Here is a 25521-nt window from a genome sequence, read left to right as displayed (position 1 = left end):
GATATAAAGTGTATTCCTGCTGTACTTTTGTGTCCCTTGGCCACCTGGCTATTATAAGGTGTCTTCTGGCAGACTTACTTGGGACACCCCTCCAATTCCCCCTTGGGCTCACTCGAGCCATATGTCTGAAAATACTCATGGAGGAAAGCTCGGTGCACGCGCAGATTGACTTAGGCCTCCACTAAACTCCACAACTGTGGATGAACCTCCTTTGTTATGGTCATTACCTGTAAAAGAGCACAATTTATTTTGGGTCCATTCACCTCCGTAAAGTATCATCACCTTGATTCAAACAGGCTTTGACATTCTCAACAACGTTGCTGCTCGCCTTGTATAGCATTTATTTTCACACCTGCGTGTGATTACAAGGCACCATCACTCCATCCAGGAGAAAGGTCTGACTTCCATCAGTCACGTGTAGCAAAGTGTGACGACCATGGAATCGCTGAAACATTCAACAAACGGAGTTTTGACTAACATAAGGAACGCCCATTGTTTTAGTCCTTGCTTTCGTTCTTTCTGCCAGGTATCCATAATATATGGCACTCTTTCTACACATCGTCGACCGAGAATTAACAGGGTCTATCTGACATTTCATTCAAATTTAGAAGAAGTCCATGTAGAAGGGCAACAGAGGAAACTAAGTAAGATTATTTTATGTAACCTTTATATGTACCTGTTATGTAGCACACGATATGAAAATAAAATGTTGTGAGATAGCGGCAATTCCACTTTGAATTTTTGATTTCATTTTTCTCAAACTTTAAAGAAAGTGTAGTTGGACCCTGTTAATTCTCGGTCGACGACATGTCTGTTCACATCTTGTTCCTCCTTTCTCGTGTGCCCTGTGCATCTCACGTGCCCCCTGTGCGTCCATCTACTTACATTCCACGCTTTCAACATGCGCCCTTACCCCGGGGTGCGCTCTGTATCCTGCAAGTGCAACAACGTATAAATTGCTTTTTATGTATCCCCCTCTCGCTCTCTTTGCCATATGTACGTACCTGGTTGTGGGCTTCCGGGGTTATTTGCAAATTCCCGTTAACGTACACTCTTCTTTCCTCCACACTCCATCGGCATGCCTATTGGCTAATACATTCCTCTCATCCAAAATGAATTAAAGTTTTAAGGTGCTTATCAAGGAGATGTGACCTACCTGTCCTCTTTTAGAACAAGGCAGGACCAATTCCCCTCTTGTATCGTGATCATCTTCTCAAGTGTAATAGGAAAGAAGCCTGTATGATCATGTTCAACAGACTGACATGTGTTTGTTTAAAAAAATATATATATTTTAAACAAACGGTATTGCTCTGAACATCCGATACAAAATATTGGAATGCAAGTTAAAAGCAATTGTATATGAAAATGCCGGTTCCACAATTTTCTTCCCAGTTTTCACAGGTTTTTATTTTATTACCTCCACCACCGAAGGTGCACCGAGGTTATGTTTTCACATTTGTTTGTCTGTCTTCGAGCAGGATATCTCGAAAAGATATGGACTGATTCGGACAAAATTTGGTGCACAGGTTTGGGGGTGTGACGACAAATTGATTCAATTTTGGGGAAGATCTGGATATTTGTTTTTCAAGCTTTTTAAAAGTGATTCTTCATAATTGAGAGACGGCCAAAAACTATATATTAGCACGGTATTTCAAAAACTTGTAGCTGGGTTATGGCAAAACTTGATGGGTGAGTTGAGTACGTGACCGGAACGAGCTGATTCGATTTTGGTTCAGATCTGGCCTATCGCTGGGCTACAAAACGTAAACTGTTCAGCCTGGCGGAAGTATGCGCTCTATGTGCTCTTCTAGTTACCTCCAGGTGAAAGGAGGTTATTTTCACGTCTGTCTGCCTGTCTGCCTGATAATGTGCAGGATGTCTCATAAAGTTGCGGATGGATGCGGATGAAATTTGGTAGACAAGTTGGGTGTGTGACGATGACGAACTGATTAGATTTTTATGACTATTCAAATCCATATCTGAATACGAGAATTATTTATTTTTTGAAGTGTTTCTTCACCATTGAGAGACTAAGCCAAAAATGATATATAGCATGATATTTCAAAAAAATTATTGACCCCGATGTGTTCGACTGGATCAGGCATTGCGTGATGGAGGTATGCGTTCTACCTAGTGCCCTTCTAGTTTTTCTTGTTGCCCTGTTAAAAGCAATCCTTTCACCTTCCTGTTTTCCATGTTGGATTATCCAATGACATCACAGTAGAGGGTAATTGTACTTATTGGCCATGACATGCCTCCAATGGCTCAAACATCTCACTTGTAAATGGGAAGTGTTATTTTTTTAATTACTGTTACTAGAACCAATCGAGGACAGATTGCCACTCAGTCACAGGCTACTCAACTTGAGGTGGCAGGAATTTATAACTTGTTCAGGGTGCAATGCCTGGTGTTGGCTTCATGGTTAGAGTGGTGGGCTTGGGATAATAGGGTCCCGAGTTCAAATCCCGCTTGGCTGTTTAATTACTTCCAGGTGGGGTTGACGCAGCCTGTCATCCTTCCGAGGTCGGCAGAATGAGTGCCAGCTTGCTGTTATCCTGTGTCGGAGTGGCAACCCATCCAGGATTGTACTCAATAACCCAGGAGACTTCTTAGGCAGCACCAACGCTCTGCACAGAGTATGGTCCCAATGGATGGATGGAATGGTTAAACCAGTGCTGGTAGACGTGTGCCACCTTGATGTCCATCCAATGGGCGGTGCACACACATCGATCCATTGTCCTGCTTGCCAAACACCAGAGAGTGGCAGTTAAAACAGAGTGGGCAAGGAATACCTGACTTTTTTCATTTTTTTTTAAATACATGGACTCTGCTTGTTGCAGAGCGAGGACACAGCACAGACCCGGACACAACATAACAAAGGGAAGAGCATGAGAAAGGGGAAATACCAATAGCAGAGCAAAGGGGGAAGGTTGACTGACTAAGACAGACAAACAAGGGATGCAGGTAACAATGAGGGGTAGGGCAAGGAGTAGACAAGATGGATACATGAGCAAAATTTTGGGATGGGTTGGGGGTTATTTAACAGGTGTAGAAAAGATCATGGCTTTGGATGGGGATGACCTGAGATGGTGGTGAACAGCTGTCTTGAAGACTGAGAGGGAAGGATGAAATTGAAGAGAGTGTGGAAGGTGGTTCCACAGGTGGGGAAAAAAAGAGAGTAATAAATGAGTGGAGGTGAGCAGTTATTCTGGATTTAAGCAGTTTCATTAGGTGGGGGTTGCTGGTGGAGGGAGGGGGGGTGACAGAACATGGAGAAGGCAGAGGTGCAAGACCAGAAATGAGGCGGAAGAAGACTGAGACCACCGACCTGTCAGCATTGGTGAAGTGATAAGCCAATAGACTCAATTTCATCGTGAGAGATCCCAATGATCTTGAAAGCCTTGGTTTCCACGGTGTCAAGCTGAGCAAGATGTGAGGCAGGGGAGCCAACCCAGAGGGGAGAGCAGTACTCCATTGAGTTGCGGATGAAAGCCTTGTAGGTGGGTAGGAGCTCTGGTGTTCCAAGAAAGGACTTGGCTCGATGGAGGATGTTCAGTCGGCATCTGGATTTGGAGGCCAACTTTGAAATGAGGCTTGCCAAAGAGAGATCATGACTGAAAGTGAGACCCAAGAGTATGAGTGACTGAACCTCTTTGAGGTGTGCGTGCGTGCATGCGCGCGCGCTTGTGTGCGAGATCGAGAGAGATCTCAGGATTGAAGGAGACAAATTCCAAGTGTTTGACCAGTTTATGATTTTTGTCAAGATCTGAGAAAAGGGAAGTGCCTGTCTGTCAGAAGGATAGGGATGTTGTTGCAGAGAATGGAGTCATCAGCAAAGAGATATAGAGGATTTTTCCAGAGTTGGTGAGATCATTGATGAAGATTAGGAATAGGATGGGGGGGGGGGGTTAGAACACTTCCTCTTGGGGTACCCCAGCCTTGACAGGGAGAGAAAAAGGAGAGGGAAAAAAACAACAGTTATATTTCATGTAAAAAGAGTCTTTCAACATAAAATGAGAATATTAGCACATCTTCCAAAAACTGCAATCTCAGGAGATTGCATCAGCGACCTAAGTCTTGAAAACCATGCCTTTTTTAGGTGTCCATTTTCATGTGTGCATTTATGTGCACGAAATGCCACACCACACTGTGATGCGTTCACTGTGTAAAGGTCATTGGTGGAACTGCTCAGGGTTTTCTTCTGCCCAAAATCGGATGCTCTGCTTCTTGACATAACACAAGAGCTGGAAATGAGCTTCATCCGACATGATTAGGATCCGACTTGTGTACCAGCAGTTTCATGAAACCTTTGCTCATTCGAAGTAATGTTTCACAAAATTCTATCCTGCTTCATTTATCAACATCACTAACTTCATGAGCCATCTGTATTTTGTACGGAGACATGTACAAATCATCCTTCAGTATCGTTTGAAGGGATATTTAACCTCCGCCATCGAAGATGGATAGAGGTTACTGTTTTCACCCCTTTCTGTTTGTTTGTTTGTTTGTTTGTGAACAGTATTATGGAAAAACTCCTCGACGGATTTCGACGAAACTTGGTGGGGGGGGGGTAGGTCTGGTCCAAGGATCATGCCATTAGATTTTGGACTTGGTCCAAAATCCAATATGGCTGCTATGGCGGCCAATTTGAAAAATATTTGAATTTTTTTTTTTTTTTTTTGCATTTCTACATGTTTTAAGTGATTTCCAAACCCCCCCCCCCCAAAAAAAAATTGTTGGGGAAAAAAATGTTTTGCAACTTTTTTTTTCAACAAAATTTCGATTTCTTTTTTTTTGCATTTCTGCATGTTTTAAGTGATTTCCAACCCCTCCCCTCAGAAAAAAAAAATTGTTAGAGAAAAAAAAAAATTTTTGCAAATTGTTTTTCAACAAAGATTTCGATTTTTTTTTTTTTTTTTTTTTTTTTTTTTTTTTTTGCATTTCTACATGTTATAAGTGATTTCCAACAAAAAAAAAACATGCCAAAATTATAATTGCGGCTGATTTTGGAACTTCAGGTGGATATACCCACGTAAAATCAATTTCTGTCTCAAGGAATCTAGTTCTGACGAATGAATTGAGTATGTAAAAGGGAAAGGGAAAGTTGCAAACTATAACTCTGTGAGCACTGTTGACGTCATATTGAATGAATAGGATATCAGGTTCACTTGAGTGACCTAGCAGTATTGGCGGCGGAGGTTTTGCACTCTACCGAGTGCTCCCCCTCTAGTTGATGCCTGTGACAGTGTTCTCGCCCACCGGTGTACACACCGCTGAACATGTACACGCACAACTTCAATACTGTTTGGCATATGGATGCTTCTGGGTCGTCCTGGAGGAGGCGAGGCTTGTGTACCAGCAGTTTCATGAAACCTTTTGGCATTTGAGAGTATTTGTGTTGCTGGAAGGACTTTTTCTAACATTGCAAATTCTTTTGAAGTCTCTGAGTCTGAATTATTGTCCAGTATCCTTGCTATTTTGATGCTTGTTCATTTATCCATGTTGGTAAATCTTCCAGTGATCATTTATAATCTGGAATAGAATATGGAAATAAATTAGCAATGCTAATATGGAATTTTACCTGAATTTAAAATGTCAGTTATTTCTTAGCCACCCGCAAGTTTAGTCGACATTTGAACCCAGGCGAGACCACTCAAAGGCAAGTGCACATACCTCTAAGTTATCCTACCAGCCCTGTCATTAGGTACTAACTTTAAAACACAGCCTTTTTAATCAAGTGCTACACTTTACAAGTCTGAATTATTTAATCAACTGGTAGATATGTTGTTGTGAAGATGTAAATATCCATTTTTGTGAATCGAGAAAATTGTAATATTGTACTGTGTTGTAAGAAATGCTTATCCCTTTACTAAGAAAGTTATTAGCCGCGTCTCGCTTGCGAGACGTGGCTCTCAGAGAGCTCGGCATTCTTCTTCTTCTTCTTCTTCTTCTTCTTCTTCTTCTTCTTCTGCTTCTTCTTCTGCTTCTTCTTCTGCTTCTTGTTGTTGTTGTTGTTGTTGTTGTTCTTCTTCTTGTGAAGACAAAACCTTTAGGACTCGGCTCTTTTATATACAGGATCCGGATCTCCTTAAATACTAAACGCATGTACACATCCTCACATTGAGGGTGCCTTTGAGAGCGTCTATCATGAACTTTTAAATATATTCGGACATTTGCTTTAAAGTTTCGAAACGTTCACGTTACGATTTAAAGATTATTCCATTTAATGTATTGTAATTTCGTAAATACACTATTTTCTCGTCATGAACGCCGATCGTCCAGGACGGGTCTCGCTATTGGCTCCGTCAAGGCACATGACGAAATATCGGAAGTTGTTGTTGTTGGTTTTTCTTTTTTATTTTATTCTTCTTCCTCTTCTTGTTATTGTTCTTCTTCTGGTGAAGACAAAACCTTTAGGACGTGGCTCTTGGACACATTTGTCCTTGTTTTTGATAAATTGACTGATATTAATTCGATTTGACCAAATATATGGTGGAATTTCAGGAAACTTCACACATAGGATCGTGTGAGTTGACAAAGGTGTTGATTTTTGCAACAGCTTGGATAAAAGCAGCTCGGTGCAATGCATGGAATGTAGAGAAATCATGTCATAGCCAGGGGTTCACACAACTTTAAAAAAAAATTAAGTTCTCCAATGAGTACCAGCAGAAAGTTTGGTACTCACGAAAAAAAAAATGTCAACTTCGAGTGCGCTCGTCTTTCCCAATCGCCACTCCGATTTTTAATGCACCTCTCAGCTTTGTTTGTATCTTACTCCTCTGTAAGTGGTCTCAGAAAGTTCATTTTTGACGACACTTTTTTTCTTTGTTTTTTTTTTTTTGTTCTGGTCGCTCCTGAGCCTTCTCTTCCTCTTCACTCGCACGTTCTCCTTGGATCTTCTTTTTTTTAATGTAATCTTGAAAGTTGTAAACTTACAATATAGCTTATAAATTGTGTTCTAATTTATAAACTTCATTTTGTACATTAAAATTTTGAAATCATGGAAGAATCTTATCTACTCTAGATGAGAAAACCTTCCATCAAAAGCCTCTGTTGTGCTGGTATGCTTTTGAGCTTTTTGAGCATCTTTGAAGTATGCATTTAGTTTTTTTTTTGTTTTTTTTTAACCGTGCATGAGTACCTGAGTACCAGTTATGTGAACTGCTGGTCATAGGCCATGGCTCAATCTTCTTCCTCATTCACCATTATATGCGGTGAGGCCAAATGAATTAGTAGATTCGTGAGGCCAAAATAACTAATGGTACCAAGCTGCTGCTGCCCTGCCTTTTGTACAATACTCCTCCACCTCCCTCTGTCTTCAGCCAACTCTCTCTATTCTTCTGCCACCCCCACCTAGCTGACATCCCTCCTCACACAATCTTCCCATCTCAGCCGAGGTCTATCACCTTTGCTTCATTAACAACAACAAAAAAAAATGTTGGTTATTATCTCTGCCACCAAAGGTGGATCGAGGTTATGGATAGATTCGGACGAAACTTGGTGGACATGTTGGGTGTATGACAAGGATGAAATGGTGAGATTTTGGTGAAGATTTGGTTCAGGATACAAGCATTTTAAAGTGTTTCTTCACCATTGAGATATGGGACCAAAAATGATATGTAGCACAATATTTCAAAAAGCTGTGGACAGAATATGACCAATTGATGGATGAGTTGGGTAAGTACCAAGAAAAAGCCGATTAGGTTTTGGTTAAAGTGAAGATGCAGGTTAAAAACTGGCCTATCAGCAAGATACAAAACGTAAACTGTTCAGCCTGGTAGAGGTATGTGCTTTACCGAGGGCCATTCTAGTTACCCCACGCACATGAAGCGAAAAGTGGGGTCAAGCAGTTGGTTCACTTCTATCCATCTGTCTGTCTGTCCTGTCTGCAAACGTCAGTTTATGATTGAGGATCATCTTGATTTCAATTTAATGTTATATTTTCAACATGAATTTGGAAACGAACCTGCAGTTTTACCATACTTTAAGCCTGGTGTTGGCTTAGTGGTTAGGGTGGTGGCTTGGGATCCCAGGGTCCTGAGTTCAAGCCCCGTTGGGCCACTGAATTAATACACCAGGGGGTTGACTCAGCCTGTCATCCTTCCGAGGTCGGCGAAATGAGTACCAGTGTACTGGTCCCGGTGTATGCCCCGGTAAGAATAGGTGTACCATATCCCTGTGTGTCGTAAGAGGCAACCAGGGTTGGCGTCAGGAAGGGCATCCGGCCATAAAAAAACATTGCCTCAAGAAAAAGCCCAACCCCAGCACAGCAGGGAAAAATGGCTGTAAAAACGGTCATCAGTTTTACCATACTTTGACTCTGAATTCGTTCCGATCGCCCATGCGCAGAGGAGCGAGATAATTTTTTTTGCTCTGCCAATCTGGCAGTCCAAAAACATTGAAAATCATTCCAAACAGGAATGTTACTCTTTTTAAGGATGTCACATAAAACGAATGTGACGTGTTAAACAAGGTGGTGTAAAAGACTGCAATAATGGCAGGAAACTCGAAGAAAAAAAATTCCTACGATCTTTAAAAATTCGATTTTATTTTGATTGAATTATACATACCTGAACACTGTGGAACACAAATCACCTTTTTGACACTTTCAAAAATCTTCCATTTTGCAGTGCTGTAATTGGGCAAAATATTGTTGTGGGGCCATGTGTCGGCGGCGAGCACGACCGCTAGGTGGAGCAGTAGTCGGCTCTACCGAACACCCGGAATCTAGATCGTGCTTCTCAGAGAACTCCAAAAGGCATGGGTCCCTTACAGGACCGTGGTCGCCAATATTTTGACGGCATGAGGTAGGGTCCACTTGTCTAACTCCAATTTACCTTAGTACTCACGCCGTCCAACTACCGGGGAAACCACACCCTCGGCCGACTCTGTCTGATCCAAGTCGCAGGTAACAGCTCGGATCCGGTGTAACTGAGCGGAGTTACCAGAGCTGCGCTGGACCAAATGCACAATTTGCCGCTTCCCAATTTCTCAACACGCTTCGTGCTAAACCAATGAAAGAAGCACAGAAACGAGCTGATACATGCAACAAAATGGATATTTATTTCCAATAGGCAGGGAGGCGAACACAGAAGAGCAGAGTTATCCGACTATAAGAAATGCAGTCATGTACAAGCGAAAGCACTTAACAATTCTACTTGACAAGACAGGTCCGCACACACCCGAAAAGAAAATCGACCCGATGGGCCTTCAGTCAGTAGAGCCGACACGGGGTACCTGTCCCGCCTCGTGCGGTTACACCGACTCGAACCACCACAGTGGGACTCGAACCCACGACCCAAAATCCACGACCGCGACCGTCTGCAGAGCCCTCGTCGACAACCACTCACTGGCTTTGGATGCCAGGTTGAAAATGTCCTCTCCCACCAGAAATTTCTCGCACACGATGACTGGGTGCTCGGTAAAACGCCATGATCTCCGTCTGGCGAACGCTCCTGCCACAAGCACCCGTCTCTCCAACGCTGGTCTAGACAACCACTCTTTCTCCTCAGGAGGGAGGGGCTTCTTTTCCTGGTCACTCGCCTCCTCATTGGTCAGACCCATCGCGCGAATCCCTGGCCGTCCTCCATTGGACATGCCCACGGTAGGCGGGGCAACTCCCACCCTTCTGGGCGCAGTCCCAATCGGAGGCGTTTGTGGCTCTGCCCACCTCCTCATCTTCTCCCACGTGCGTAATGGCGATGGTTCTGAGTCGGAAACGGGGCGGGTGAGACACCCGCTCCTTGCCGATTGGCCAAAGAGGGACGCCATGCCTATGTTGGACTCTGCGTGCTTGCTGGCGAGTGTGCGAAGAATGCTGCGAGCAGAGTGTTGGCGTGTGAAAGTGAAGATTTATAAAATCACCCACAGCGCACGTACACTTAATTCCCATTAGACACAGGGGATGGATTCTAACTAGAGACACATACTTACCGATATAACTGATCTATAGGGACTCTGGCTGTTGTGTGCAGTAAGCTTCCAGATTCGTAACAATATTACGGCATTTTATGTCATCACTACCAATCAAATTTGCCGTTCGTAGACCCCACCTATCTTGTTTTTCAAGACAGAGTGGGGTAGTGTGTTCTATGAACTCTCTGATTTGATCTTGTTTTACATTTTGTTTCTCATGTAGTGGGTAAATATAAAGAAGAGATCCAGATACTTTAATTCATCACGGCAATTTGACTTTTTTTTTCTGATGAAACACGTGAATTAATGAAACGACGGAGGATTAATGGTTAACACTCCCAACACTGAAGTAGTACAGAATAGGCATACATGGAAATAAAGATTAACAAGGTTTGCAAAAGAACAATGTTTGCAAAAGAAGAATAGATGAGAATAGTGGTGAGTGACCTGTAGAGAAGAATGAGTGAGATTGGAAGAAAAAGAAAAACGAAGCTCAAGAAGCTAATTTAACAGGTGAAAGAGAAAAGCTCAAGTATGTTGAATTGAGCCAAAGGCTAGGATTTGTGGAAATAAAAATAATGTGAACGAGTTGGTAAATGAATGTGTACACCCTATTGGTGCTTGAGAAAGGTGTAAGGCAGATGTAGTGGAGGATGCAATAATGTGAGATGACTACAGGGTCTCCAAACTTTCTGTTGGAAGGAAATTTATTGTCCCTGAGGCTCAACCACATGGCAGGATGTAGGATTCCCTGCACTGATATGGATAAGCAATAATTTATTACAAATAGTTTGCTTCCTTTCAGAAGTTTATTGGGGTACTCGGGAAGAATCTATCCGATTGGTGTGTACCCAGAAGATATCTGTCTTTAGAAGCACTCAGATGCAACTCGTGGTGGCTTCTTGGTGATAACACTTGACTGGTATCCCTGAGGTTGTGAGTTCAAATCCAGCTGTGAAGGCAGCAGTATTACAGACTTGTATTCTAATCTTCAGGAAATCCACTTGGTTTCAGGAGAACTGCTATGCCATCATTGGATTGCTGGTTTAAAAAAAAAAAACACCCCCTAGCTGGCTCATTAATGACCATCATGGGTGGGATAATCTGTCTTTCCAACATGGTTTGGTTTATATGTCACTTTAGTCCACTGTTGTGGTTGACTCTTGGTGCCTTCCCTTGTTACATGACCTCATTCTGAACTAGGATGGCACTTAGTAGAGCGCACACCTCTGCCAGATTGAGCAGTTTGCTTTTTCTTCCACTATAATAGGTTGGATCTGGATCTAGACCTGAACCAAAATCGAATCTGCTTGTTCTTGTCACTTGCCCAACTCATCCTCCTTGTTTTGTCATAACTTGTCCACAACTTTTAGAAATACTAGACAACAAGACCCATCGCTTTGCTGATGGAAATACCAATCTTTGCTGTGATGGCTAATCAATAGGGTAAGAAGAAAAAGGATTCCTGGGAGTGTGGGAATAACCAGTGTCACAAGTTGGCGTTTGCAGTTTCGCCACATGTGCCCATGTACCCATGGAAAAAAATATTTCATCACAAACCTTCCCGGGAGTTCCCTGAATCCATCGCAGTTCGATTTATCGATATCCGTTAATCCTGTCTCAAGTTATAACACAACAAAGACAGACAGACATGGCTCCTTTTATAATATCGATCATGCTGGCCCTCTCAATGGTGAAGAATCAGTTATAAAATTCTCGTATCTGGATCTTCACCAAAATCGAATCAATTCTTCCTTTTCACGCACCCCACCAATCCACCAAGTGCGCTTCGGGTTACACACCAGAACTTTCCAAACACAAGCATCTTTAATGGTATGTAGCGTCCATTGTTCCCCGATATCTTCAAAGGACAGTGGTGGGCGTCCTTGGTGGTGACTGTGGTTGTGGTGTTCGTAGCGGTTGTGTGAGTTGATTGAATCATTGTAGCGGTGAGGTGGTTGAAGTGTTGCAGCAGTTATGTTGAGGTAAGTGAGCTTGAATTGATGTAGGGATTTTTATAAAGGTGTTGTGATAGTTATAGGATTAGTGTAACATTGTGGTTCGAGTACGGTGATGGTTCCAGAATGGTGCGAAGTTTGAAAGATTTTGGCAGCATATGCTAATGAGCTATCTTTTGTTACGATGCGGGTATGTGTGTGTGTGAAGAGATCGTGTGTGCAGCAAAGTAAATAAAATAAAGGATAGAAATAAAGACCTAAAAGCCCTCACAACACATTTTGTCCTATAAACCCACTAGACATAAAGAAAGGGCGATCTAAAATCAATACTAATGAAATAATTGCCTCGGGATTGCTATATGTTGTATGCCACAGCCTCGGGAGAGCGCCGGCCTCGCAGAACCGCAACAATATTTTTACTCTATCTGCCCGCCTTGCAGTCGTACAGAATTGAAGAAAATCATTCCAAGCGGAAACTTGCTGTTTTTATGGACGTTATAAAGGTTGCATACAACAGGTGCGAATAACTAATATAACATGTTAGATCAGGTGGTGTAATAGATGCTGCGTCAATGGCCATGAGTTCTGGACTTGATTCATTTATATACTTAAACATTGTAGAACACAAATCGTCTTGTTTGCACTTTCAAACCCATCCGTTTAGCAGTACTTGGACATGTTAAATCGGGTGGTGTATAAGACTACTTCAATGGCGCAAAATTTCTGGAATTTTTTTTTTTTTAACAATTTTCAAAATCGTTATTTTACTTAAATTGATGTACTGTATATACTCGAACACTGCACGTGGTATTGTGTTCTATGAACTTTCGAGTTTCATAAGAAATGTGTGGGGACCCTTTTCGTTTCGGTATTTGTCACACTTTTCAGGAACGCATCCCTGGCTAGTCTGACTGTATTAGCATTAAGAATGTGCTCTTTAAATGTGAAGGGAAAGAAGCAAAAAGTCAAACTTTAATTATCGCTTTTAGCTTCTTCGTTTTTTTTTTTTGTTGTTTTTTTTTTTGAAGGGCCAATCGGAGAGAGCGGCAGAGCCCACACATATTTTGATCCTGTGAAGAGACACACACACACACACACACACACACACACACACACACACACACACACACACACACACACACACACACACACACACACACACACACACACACACCTCTGTGTGACCATGAAAATATTATATTGTTGCGAATTCGTGCCCGCCGGCGTGCGATCGGTCACGTAACTCGAATCGCGACACGTCGCCCACCGGACAGACAATTCAGTCATGACCCTCCGGGAACTACCGCCCGGAGCCAGTCACGGGTGGGGGTTTAACCTCACCACAACTCAGTCCGCATTCTACCCGCGCAAAATAGGGTCCGATCGCCAAATGGTCAATCTACCTAAGTACTCGCGCGAGTCACGTACCGAGAAGTTGTACCACGTCACAGGTCGACTCCGGACACGAACCGCTTAAGCGGCTAGTTCCGTGCTACAGAAATAACCGAGTGGAGTTATCGTCGACCTCGACGGTTCCAATTATTTACCGGGCGTTTTAAACCCACTATCAATCCCTTACACAGGTGATTCACAGCAAGATGGAGATTCAATAAAAGGAAGGAGACGAAGCAAAGCGGGAAACAGTTCAACAAGCAATGCACATTTATTACGGAAACACGGAAGGCACGTATATTACAGTCAAGACAAAATGCAACAAATAACAGTCAAGACAAAAGCAATACGACCGAATAAAAGGGCAATTATTTACAACACTTATACAGTTCTACTTGTCGGGACTCGGCGCCACATTACTCATTCCAAAAAGCAAAGGAAAGAAAGCCACCCTTACAGGCAAGGAGGAAGACAGGTCTGTGGACCAAAAGTGTGTGGAACCTGGAGGAACGGCCAGGTTCATGAGACCGAGAAGGTCTTACCCGCGTCCTCGTGACGCGATGGCGGGCAAGCCGCAATGTCCGCGCCGCTGCGCCCCGACTCCGTGCCCCTGGCGTGGTCGGCGAGCCCTCTCCGGCATGCTCCGTGCAAGCAGTTTGTTTGGCACCACATTTAGGGTGGGGGAGGAACGGGGCCCCCCGGCACTATCTCAGTGCGGATGGGGGGGGGGGGAATTGCTGATGCTCAGTGAGAGGGGAATGGCTGGCTGGCTGGCTTGGACCCCGTGACGAGAGAGCGACCCCCAGACCGCAACCTCAATGCCGACCGCCGTATTCACTCGACTCAAACTCGAACTCTTCACTCGCCCCGACCAGCCGCCTGCAACTGAACCGTGCGAGTCGCCTTGTGCTGGCGTCTTTATTGGCTGCAGGAGGAGCCGATATGCAAATTTCAGGATCCAAAATGCGATTGGAGGCGTGGCCACGCCACCCTCTGTTCGGTCATTGGTGTGGCAAAAAGGGGGCGTGAACCTCTTTTGATCCGAATTCCTCTCGTAAAGAATCCACGTTCATCGCGCTTGGAGGCGGGGCCATACCGCCTGACGCTCGCCCATTGGACAGAGAAAAAGGGGGTGTGAAGCCTTCCTGATCCGAATTTTTCCGTGAGAGGAACGCATTCATACTCGCGGCTCGACACGTTCGGCATCAATCGCCGAACGGGCCCTGGACAGCACGACATTTGGTGTTGACTGGTGGTGTGGTCGATGGTTTTAGGAGATAGGCGAAGGTGGTGGGGGGTTTGCTGTGGTGGTTTGGTGGTTGGCGGGTGTCGTTTGGGAATGGCGGTGAAGCGATGTTTGCGGGATGTAGTTGTGAACGTAAAGGTAGTGGCTGTTTGCGTTGTTAGCGGCTTAATGGTCCAAAATAACAATAGAGAAAGAAAAATGGCAAACTCAAAGCGTCGCAGCCCGGATGAATCGCACATATTCCCTCGATACAACGGGTTTGGCTAACTACACATGAACTTACCGATATATCTCACCTGAGGACACTTTATGGTGTAATGCGAATTTCCACAACCGTAACAATATGTACAGTTGAGGTGGTCAGGGTGGAATAGAAAGTTGATTGAAAAAATGAAGGGAAGAGGAGATTTGACAATGTTTCAACATTTATTATTATTTTTATGCCTTCGCTGATCAAGTCTGCGGAGGCATTATATTGTTGTGGGCTGGTGTTTGGTGGCGATAAACGACCACTATGTGGAGCAGTAGAACCGTCTCCCACCGAACACCCGGAATTAAATAGGTCGTCAGCCCGGATAACTCCGGAGTCGACGGGCGACTTAAAGGACCGTGATCGCCAAATCTCTGACGGCGTGGGGTAGGGTCAATAGCCAAATTTCAATATACCTCAGTACTCACGTCATCAAATTACCAGGGAAATCACACCCTCGGCCTACTCTGTCTGAACCGAGTCGCAGGTACCGACTCGGATCCTGCGTAACCGAGCGGAGTTACGAGAGCCACGCCGGTCCCAATGACAACTTACGGCACCAACGGCCTTACTATTTCTCAAGCCCGAACCATGCAAGGCCAATGAAAGAAAACACGGAAAACGAGCTGGAATATTTAACACGGGGGTTTATTTATAAACAATAATCGGGGAGGGGAGACACAGAGCAGAGTTATCACGAATAAGAAATGTAATTCACAATGTACAAGGCATTTAACAATTCTACTTGCATACGGGGCCCACTGACATCCACACACGCACACCCAAAAGAAAATGGACCCCGTGGGTCTTTAGTCGGTAGAGTCTGGCGACAGGTACCTTCCCGCCTCGTGCGGTCACACCGACTCCAAACCACCATGGTGGGACTCGAACCCACAAACCGAAGTCCACGGCCCACGAACGAGACCGATCCACCATGACCGCTTGAACCACGACCACCACAGTGAGCCACCACAAAGGACCACAGACCGCTCGAACCACGACCACTACTGTCTGCAGTCCTCTCGTCTATTTTTTTTCTTTGCCAACCACGTCTCCGAGCATCTCTTGAGGTCGCAGAGATTTTTTTTTCCCTTCTTTTGCCACTCGCCTCCCGATTGGACGGTGCGTCTCGGGGGGGGGGGGGGTGTCGAGGCGTCTCGGAGGCCCGCCCCATGAAGAGGCTCCGTAGTAGCTTTTGGAACGCTGGCCTCCCATTGACTGGGGCACGTGTGCGGTGCTCGCCCTTCGCTCATTGGCTGGAGGAAACGTTCCATGCCCTTTCTCGGAGTGGAACCTCGATCTGAGGCGATTGAGGCTCCGCCCATGCCTTCAGCCAAAAACAGGTGGGAAATGGTGACTGGGTTGAGGGACGGTGCCGTTGTTGTTGTTGTTGTTGTTGTTGTTGATGTATAAAATAACTCCGCACACACGAAATTCCCATTAGACATCGGGGATGGGACCCTGACTATAAACACATACTTATTGAAATAACTGAACTGCGGGGAGTTGCTGTCTGTCTGTGTGCACAAGGCTTCCAAATTCGTAACAATATTTCCGGGTTGTCCGTGCCTCCATCGTAGCTTTTCATTATCCCGATAACTTAAGAACAGCTGAAGGGATCAAAGTCAAACTTGCTTCAAGTGTGTATAATGATGTAAAGATAAACTGATTAGAATATGGGATGAAGAGGTCAAAGGCCAGATGTCCTGTTTGGTAAAAATTCTGTTTAGCATGCTAACTTATGAACCAGTAATGGGATTTTGACCAAACTTGGTGAAAGTGTATATTATGATGCAAAGATGAACTGATTAGATTTCAGCATTAAAAGGTCATGCGTCATGTCAGGTAAAATGTGATGCTTGAGATCGGCTCAAGAGATTTAAATCATGTTTGATACAGGTATGTATAAAGATGTTATAATGTGGGCAGAAGCATATCGGTCGACGTCCTGACGTTGCATTGCGTCTAGTTTGACAATACCTCAACCTCCATGTTGTGTCTAATAACAGGCAAGGAAACGTGAAGGGAAGCTCGGGTGATGGTGCCAGTAATGCTCAGGCCTGGGCACACATGCCAAAGGTCATTGAGAACGACGTCACGCAGATCTTGGACGACCTACTCGCAAAATACGACAACAAGCTTCGACCAGGAATTGGCAGTGAGTATCCAATCAGGTGTTCCGTACTTGGCAAGTGTGATTTATGGCCTGTCGCAGCGAAGTGGGAGCCACTTCATTCCAAAACTGACCAAAAATGAACTTCATGAAATTATCAAATCATTAACTATTCCATAAACTGGAGCATATATGGAACACAAGGCAAAAAACAGTTTATCAATTCAGACAAACACAACTCAGGAAAGGAACCAGACTGATAAACATTTAAATATCATGGACACTTACTATGACAATCCGTTCCACTTGTTAGGCCAGGATGTCATGACACGATAGTATCAAATTTTGGCAATTTTTAATATTTCTCAATGGACATGAATAAAAAATTTAATTTTCTTCCCTCCAAATGGTTTAGATAAATATTTGTGCATTATTGCTCATAGACTTGTGAAGTCAGTCTGATTCATCTATTTTATCTATTTTAATTTCCAAATACTTAAAACATTCACTCACCCCAATATTTCAGCAATAATTCCAGAATTCCATAATCGTCGCTAAAATGGCGGACAAGAAAAAATATCTCCCTTTAACTTTTGAGGGAGATTGAGGCAAACCTGTATTTTTCCTGCAAAGAAGGTCATGACAAAAATGTATCATTTGGGGTAAGAGATTTCAAATTCAATGATTCAGGTAAAATTGTATTGTGTATAATATTGATTGTCGCGTAATGGCGGACAAATTTGAAATTTCAAAACGCGTGGTCAGTGAGCGGTATTTAATCAAAATATGTCTATAATGTTTGTAAATTTAGATAATATGATTATTGTTGGTAAAATGAGCCTCATCTCAGCCACTTTCAGCACACTTCACAGAACAGCACAGGCACTTTTATTTTTTTCATCCCTGAAGAGGCATTCAAAGTGAAACTAGGATAAATTTCACTCTATCACATGCCACTCAGCCAATTTTTGATCGATTTCCAAACTGTAACATGTTCTGGAAAGGAAAGTTCACTCTTTCTGTTGAAATAAACTTTTCAAAACCAAGTTCCAATGACGAATATCAGATACATTAAACAACATCTGAAAATGTAAAAATGAAACTGGAAATATGACTGCTTTTTCAGCTGATAGCATTTAACGTACATGAATCTTAGGATCCTGACATCTGACAGTCATTAAAGTATACATTTTTTAAATAGATTTTTCAATGCTCTAACTGACTGTGAGGGTTTCAAGAAGGTTAGTTTCCTCATATTTGTGTTTATTTACTGTTATTTAAATACAAGCATTGGAACAGGGTGGCTCTCAATTAGCTGTGACAGGCCTTATGCAATTGCACACAAAGACGATCAAAAAAAAATTTAAACATCACATGGCCTTTTCTTGTGGAAACAGGTGCATATTTCCTTTCTGAAGTTCTCTGTCTCTGTCTCTGTCTCTGTCTCTGTCTCTGTCTCTGTCTCTCTCTCTGTGTCTCTGTCTCTCTCTCTCTGTGTCTCTGTCTCTCTCTCTGTGTCTCTGTCTCTCTCTCTGTGTCTCTGTCTCTCTCTCTGTGTCTCTGTCTCTCTCTCTGTGTCTCTGTCTCTCTCTCTGTGTCTCTGTCTCTCTCTCTGTCTCTGTCTCTGTCTCTGTCTCTGTCTCTGTCTCTGTCTCTGTCTCTGTCTCTGTCTCTGTCTCTCTCTCTTACTCACATTATGTTTACTTTTAAGCATCATTAGAATAACATTTGTGGTATCTCATTACCCCATGCACGTGAAGTGAAAAGTGGGGTTAAGCAATTGGTTTACTGTCTGTCTGTCTGTGTGTACAAATGTCAGTTTATGATCGAGGAACAACTTGATTTCAGTTGAATGTTATATTTTGAACACAAATTGGAAAATGAACCTGTAGTTTTTCAGTACTTTCGCTCCAAATTCGTCTCGATCACACGTGTGCAGAGGGCAATGAGATCATTTTTTTAGGTTATTTCTTTGACATAAGCTCAGGGAGTGGGTCACGGTGTCCAGCCTTATGTCGTACGTTAACATTTGACTAAAACTTCTCAAAAACTACCTGACCAATTATCCACCAAATTTGGTATGATGCATCAGGACAGCAAGATCTCATGGGGTTGTGCTCTGCATCCGGATCCGCCCCCTATAAGAGGCTGAAAAAGGGGGTGGCAGGTTCCACCTCAAATTCAGGTAATTTATTTTAAAATCTTCTCGGATATTGACGGCCAGATGCAGACCAAACTCTTCATGAAACTTAAGGACCATGCCGTTAACTTAAGTTGTGCTGCCCATGACTGTACCACTTCAAGAATGGGACCATGGCCCCTTCCCCCAATCCCTCATTTTTACCCTGCATGTTGGTGAAATAGCCATTAGTCCCCCACAGGGTTATTTATTTATTCTGTCTGGCAGTCAAACCAATTCCAAACAGGAATTGAGTGATTTTAAGGATGTCATAAAGGACACAAAAAACAGGCTTGAAGAACTAATGTAATGTGTTAAATAAGCTGGTATAAAAGACGGCAGTAAAGTTTAGATTTTTTTTCATACGACCTTTAAAACCTTTATTTTATTTCAATTGAAATTTTATACATCAACACTGTAGAACACAAATCGCCATTTTGTCACTCTAAAAAACCTTCCGTTTAGCAGTACTTGTAAAATATATTCATGCCCTGAGAGCAGAATAACTGAGATTCTGCATTTTGACAAAAATGATGGTGCATAGCTCTGTGTGGTTACCATCACACCTGTATACACAAGGTTCACGAACAACAACAACAAATAAAATGTAGATCGTGCTCTAAAACGCAATGCAAGAGTTTAAAAGACTTCCCATGTCCTTTTTATCAAGACTGTGCAGGGTAAGGTGTTCTATAAAGGTGTCAGGGTAAGGTGTTATCATTTCACTTTTGTCTTTTCAGGGCGTGCTACAGTCGTTGAAACTGATATTTATGTGAACAGCATCGGACCTGTATCCTCAATCAACATGGTGAGTTTTATAGTGAGCACAATGTTGTTAGCCTTGTAATCAAATCTTGTGAGTTAAATTAGTGAGATAAACCTTTTGTTCACATTTGTACCTTCATAAAGCAGTTCAGCTCTAAATTTATTTTTTTTTCTTCGTTGACCACCCATTATTTTTGCCTTTTCATATGAACAATTGTATTCATATACATATATATATATATATATATATATATATATGTATATATATATATATATATATATATATATATATATATATATATGTATATGAACTGTCTTGGGCTCGCTTTTGCATTGCACAGCTATACCACCCATGTCACTTGTTCACAAAGTACTTTTAACTCGAGAATGTACACATCATGCTCAGGGTTTAGGCTGGGTGGAGAAACCTGTTATGTCGTGGTAGAGGTGCGCTAAGGCAGACACGAGCGAGGGAACAGCACAACCCTGCTTTATTGCCACGAGCGGGAGTGTGAGCGTACGGTGTCCGTAACTCCGCTTTATTACGTACTCGATGCACTTTACAAGCACACGACCCACAGGCCACTGCTAATGACCGTACATGCTGCTTCTGATGCTACTCGCACTACAAGCCCCCCAGTGGGCGAGTCGTGACATATGAAGCCCAAACCACATGACCACCACCAACCGCGACCCGGGCTACGCCCATACAGTACACTCCTCCCCACTAAAACATGAGTATAACATGACCCTTATACTGATAAGCAAAATCGGCATAAAAACAAAGCGGAACAAAATGACATCAAGCAAAAATCATAGGCACTACAACACAGAAAGCAACCAGCGCCAAAAATGGCATTTAGCAAACGCACTGGCACCATGATACAAAAGAAACAACTGGTGAAAAAAAAAGAAAACAAACAACCATGACATAAACAAGCAAAGAGGAATAAAATGACATCTCAATGCCGCTGTGTTAACCTGGCACATCATTCATCCTTCCGAGCTGAATCCCAAAATGCAGTGGACAGGTGCTCGAGTACTGAGTTGTACGACGAACCCAATGATAGCTGCAGAACCCAAAACCCTGGCCGTGTTAAAGATATAAAGAAGCAAGTTGGGAAGCACAGCATCACGACGCAGCAAAAGCGCCCCCAGGCGGCTTATGCTTACATGCCTTCCGGCGAGGTCGCGATGACTTCCCGCGCCCCTGGCCAACAAGCTCCATCAAACGACCCCGGTCGACAAAGCTGGCACATCTCCCTCAGACACGACCGAATCAGGTAAACACCCCGAGCCTGCAAGCCCCGCGGCGCCACTGTGGCTGACCTTGGCGAGAACAGAGGTTTGCGCTCCAGGGCGCCAGGCACGTCTGACCTTGGCGAAATCAGGGGTGGGGGTGACGCTGAACAGCGAACCAGCCCCGGCTCTGAGCCGACGTCTGAGTCCCACACCAAAACCGCGCATCCAACCCAATCGAGAAAACCATGCACGTCCACACGGATGATCAGTGTAGCCTGGAGACGTATCAGTGTCATACAACAACAAAAACATTGTCTGCTCCAATGCAACCTCCCCATCATGTACAGTGCGTTCTCCCAGTATAATCCCCACACATGACAGGGTAGCGAACCGTGAACTGCCCCCGCAGCTGGAGATCGGAAAGACCTCTTTATTCGCCACGATCGCCCGCAAGCTCTTCACATCACATCGATCACATCGGTCATCCCATTGATTGATCCCAACCAAACATATCATGCTCACACACGGACTGTCGGCATTTGCTTTAACAATGCTAAATCGCATCACTTGCGCAGTGAGAATCAAACATACAACAATCAGCAATTTATGAATCACATCGTGTGTACGCCTCTTGGATGTCACGACGTTGCGAAGACTTGCTCACCGGTCCCCATCCAAATGTCACAGAGGACACCGTCGATGGTCGCGTTCCGCGAACTTCTTGAACGTGACCGGCTCGCTCCAAACCCCCGCTGAAATCGCCTGCACGACACGGGTGTGCACTGTATCATGAGCGCAGCGGGAGCGCGAGAGACCATCGCCGCTGGCATGGCCCCCGTTGCTCCAGACCCGTATATCGTCGTCGCCGGAAGCAATGAACGGCAGCCCATGTTGCATCGTCGCAGCTCCTGCCGCCAGAACCTCGCCCTCGGGTCTCGAAGCAGGCACAGGTGCACCTGGAGGTACGAACTCCGAAACAGGAACCTCAAGCCCCTCCCCTCGCACACGAACCGCGAGAGTGCAACCCGCTGACCTTGATGGGCGACCAAGACGTGTGCCCTGCCAACCGCCGGCAGCGCTTCACCGGTATACGTGTGCAATGCGAGGGTAGCCATAAAAAGACGTAGACCGGGAAGTGCACGAACGGACTCAACTCGAAACACGATCGGTGCCCCGATCATCTCGACCTCCACTGTCATTGGTCTTGTCACCTTCGGACCAATTGAAAACAGGTTCAACATTGGCAGCATCTCCTGCTCCGGGTCGCCGGGACCGCTATGCCCAGGTTGCAAGACTCGACCCGGGGCGTAAAAGTGTACGCCATGCACAAAACACCGTACCGGCAGTAGGTCTCGACCCGGGACGTAGGGGTCGCTTCGCACACCGCCATCCATGACCGTTATGATGGGCACTGACTCTCGGCACACACACCGTAGACGTCCCCGAGTGCTCAGACCGCCGTCCGACTGACTGCATTGCAAAGCTCGATCACGACCCGCACCGAAGACCGTGCGTGCGGCTGTATGCGCTTGGAACATCGCGCTGACCTCCGGATCATCTGCTGCGCACCGACCATCGAGACCCCGGACATTCCTCAGAGCTTGTGCGACAGCCGACGCCGCGTCTGAGTTGAACTTAATGTCCTCGTCCTTTAGCCGTGGCATTGCAGAAACCATTCCCGAGGCTTGCAAAGCAGAAATAAAACGAAGTCCGAGCGCGGCCGTCGTTCACTCAACGTGACTCGCAGACGCCAGCGAGACGTCTGGCTGCAGGACTCGACCCGCACCGAAGACTGTGCATGCGGCCGCGCAAAACTCGCGATGCGCTTCCCTGGGACCCTCGCCAGGCGTCGAACTCGAACCGCGCGAGTTGCGCTGAGTTTCCCGTTCCAGCGATCCAATCGCCCCGGCCAAAGACTCCAAGTCAATACCGTCGCGACCCAGGCACTCTGCACACGTCGATCCGAAACAGACTCGTCGCCAAACTGTTATGTCGTGGTAGAGGTGCGCGAAGGCAGACACGAGCGAGGGAACAATACAACCCTGCTTTATTGCCACGAGCGGGAGTGTGAGCGTACGGTGCCCGTAACTCCGCTTTATTACGTACTCGATGCACTCTACAATCACACGACCCACAGGCCACTGCTAATGACCATACATGCTGCTTCTGATGCTACTCGCACTACAAGCCCCCAGTGGGCGAGTCGTGACATATGAAGCCCCAACCACATGACCACCACCAACCGCGACCCGGGCTACGCCCATACAGTACAAAACCCATTAGCAATTTGCTGAATTTGGTTTGAAAATGTTTCGCCAAATAAAACATAACGAGTAAAACAGGAAAAACAATTAAAAGGAAAATGTAAAGTTAAGTAAAAATTAATAATACATATTCAAATGGAAATGGTACTTGAAATCATAATATGCTAAAACAACCATACAAATTGTAAAATATCCATCTCCAAATGACACAAGACATCAAAGTTCTTCACTCGTTCAATCTAAACCCGCAGGTAGGTGAACGATATTGTGTACAAGAAGAAGAAGAAGAAGAAGAAGAAGCACCCAAATAGCCTCCACTAGAGTCCCTATATACAGGAGTAGCGACATGACTCGCCCCAAAAATTTCTGGTCAAGTAGGCCGTGGGCGCCATTTTGTTTCCATTGATCGTTCATTGAATTAGCACACGATAGTCGATAGCTCCTCATTCTTTTTAAAATGACAGGATCTATGCCATTGGATGCACCAATCAATCAGAAAAGTGTTTCAAAATGTATTTGGGAAAGTAAAGTTAGTCGACATAGATGGAAACTGACTTCGGGGTTGTTTCTGTCCCTGGTAAGTTGTATTCCCGTGTGTGTACATTTATGTGTGGTGCTGTAATCCAATTTTTTGTTGGCAATTTGGTATAACTTGTAAAAAGGCATGAGTCACCATGGAAACATCCCAAAAAATTTATAACGTATGAATAACATAATTTTAACATCCTTACAAAAATGCTTATAAGTAAACACGTCACTTGTGTGTGTGTGTGTGTGTGTGTGTGTGTATGTCACGTAATTTTGTTTATTTATTCTAATTGGCCTGAGTTTTGCAGTTAAAATTGGTTTAACCTGAGTTTGAATCTCGACCCAGCTGCAAACTGGCATCCTTGAGTTTCACAGGCAGGGTGATTCATCATTGTTTGTGCCATCATTAGTTGGTGGATGTTAGATCCCACGGTGTCCTTCACGAAGAGTTGGCGAGCTATCACCAGCACCATGAACAAATTACAAATTTCTGCCTAAACTACTGCTGAGAAGACATTGGCAAACCACCTGGTATCAACTTTGCGAATAAACTGATTAGGCAGGCAAAGACCTCCCTTCAGGCAGAGCATTACAATCAGTCGATAAATCTCAAGCTCTTTCTCTTGTTTTTTTTTGTTGTTTTTTTTTCACTCACAATTGTTATATTTTCTAATTCTCTCCTCTGCCTCCACTTCTTTCACTTTACTCCTTCCACTTCTTTCAAATTACTGCATTCTGTCACTAGGATGTGTTTCTTGTACTCACACACTCTGTGCACCTCAAATTGGACACTCATTGGTGTGAATCTTTACTCGGTCGTTACACTTAATTTTGCCACATTTTCTGTGATATGTTTTAAGGTTAAATCAATCCTATCTCATTGTATATGGTTATCCTGATGTGTTGGAAGAATGAAGAAATGCATTAAGGAATATAATCTTCCTTTCTGGCGCAGAGACAGCTTCATTAGAAAACTGACACATTATGCTTCACGCACAATGGGCAAAAGTTCATTGTGCCACACAGTGGATACAACAAAATGGCATCAAATTGCAAGTTGCTGCTTCTTGTGTATAAGGACTCCAGCCTCTACTCTCCCACCCCTTCCCCCCCCCCCCAAAAATCTCCCCAAGACAGGTATACTGTACTGCTCGAACATGCTTCTTAAAAAAAGTATGTGCGAGTGTCTCATTTATGCAAATCCCTGTTTACAAACTATTTGGACAAGAGTTCATAGTCAGGTGAGAAATTAAACCCAGATTATACAGCTCATAAGGCTGTTGTCAGTATTTGTTTTGGCTAATTTGTAGTAAGGGATTGGGGAAGGAGAAATAGAGCTTTTGGAATGTAACATATCGCTTGACAGCTAAATAAGGGATGAAAGATATGGGGCTATCGACATATTACAAACAAAGAATGGCGCTATGATCCGAACCGCTTGCTAGCCCTCTTGTATGCCATGCATGTCTGACTTCCGAGGAATTTTTACACTTGCGCACACACACACACACACACACACAATGTGCTGGCTTTCTTGTCTCTTGTGCAACTCAGTTTGTCTGACCACAGCAAGACAAAAACTGGTCATTGAGAAAAACATTCAAAAAGCGGAAGCAAAATGCCAGTGCTGCATTTAATCAACTGTTGAGTACATTGTTAAAGGCAAAGA

The 25521-nt window shown here is 44.2% G+C and overlaps 1 protein-coding gene across 1 annotated transcript in view; it reads left to right on the top strand.

The window, feature by feature from the left end:
- Positions 1-25521, top strand: part of LOC147010950 (gamma-aminobutyric acid receptor subunit gamma-2-like) — a 101894-nt gene that overhangs the window by 1711 nt on the left and 74662 nt on the right. Inside the window, exons 2-3 of the mRNA XM_085860340.1 lie at positions 16771-16919; positions 19794-19861. Coding sequence (XP_085716466.1) covers positions 16771-16919; positions 19794-19861 — 217 coding nt within the window. The remainder of the gene's footprint in view (positions 1-16770; positions 16920-19793; positions 19862-25521) is intronic.

Source organism: Eptatretus burgeri, chromosome 16, assembly GCF_056783735.1.
Source record: "Eptatretus burgeri isolate ZD-2024b chromosome 16, Ebu_testis_v1, whole genome shotgun sequence".
NCBI classification, from domain to species: Eukaryota; Metazoa; Chordata; class Myxini; order Myxiniformes; family Myxinidae; genus Eptatretus; species Eptatretus burgeri.
This window is presented reverse-complemented; position numbering and strand designations above follow the sequence as displayed.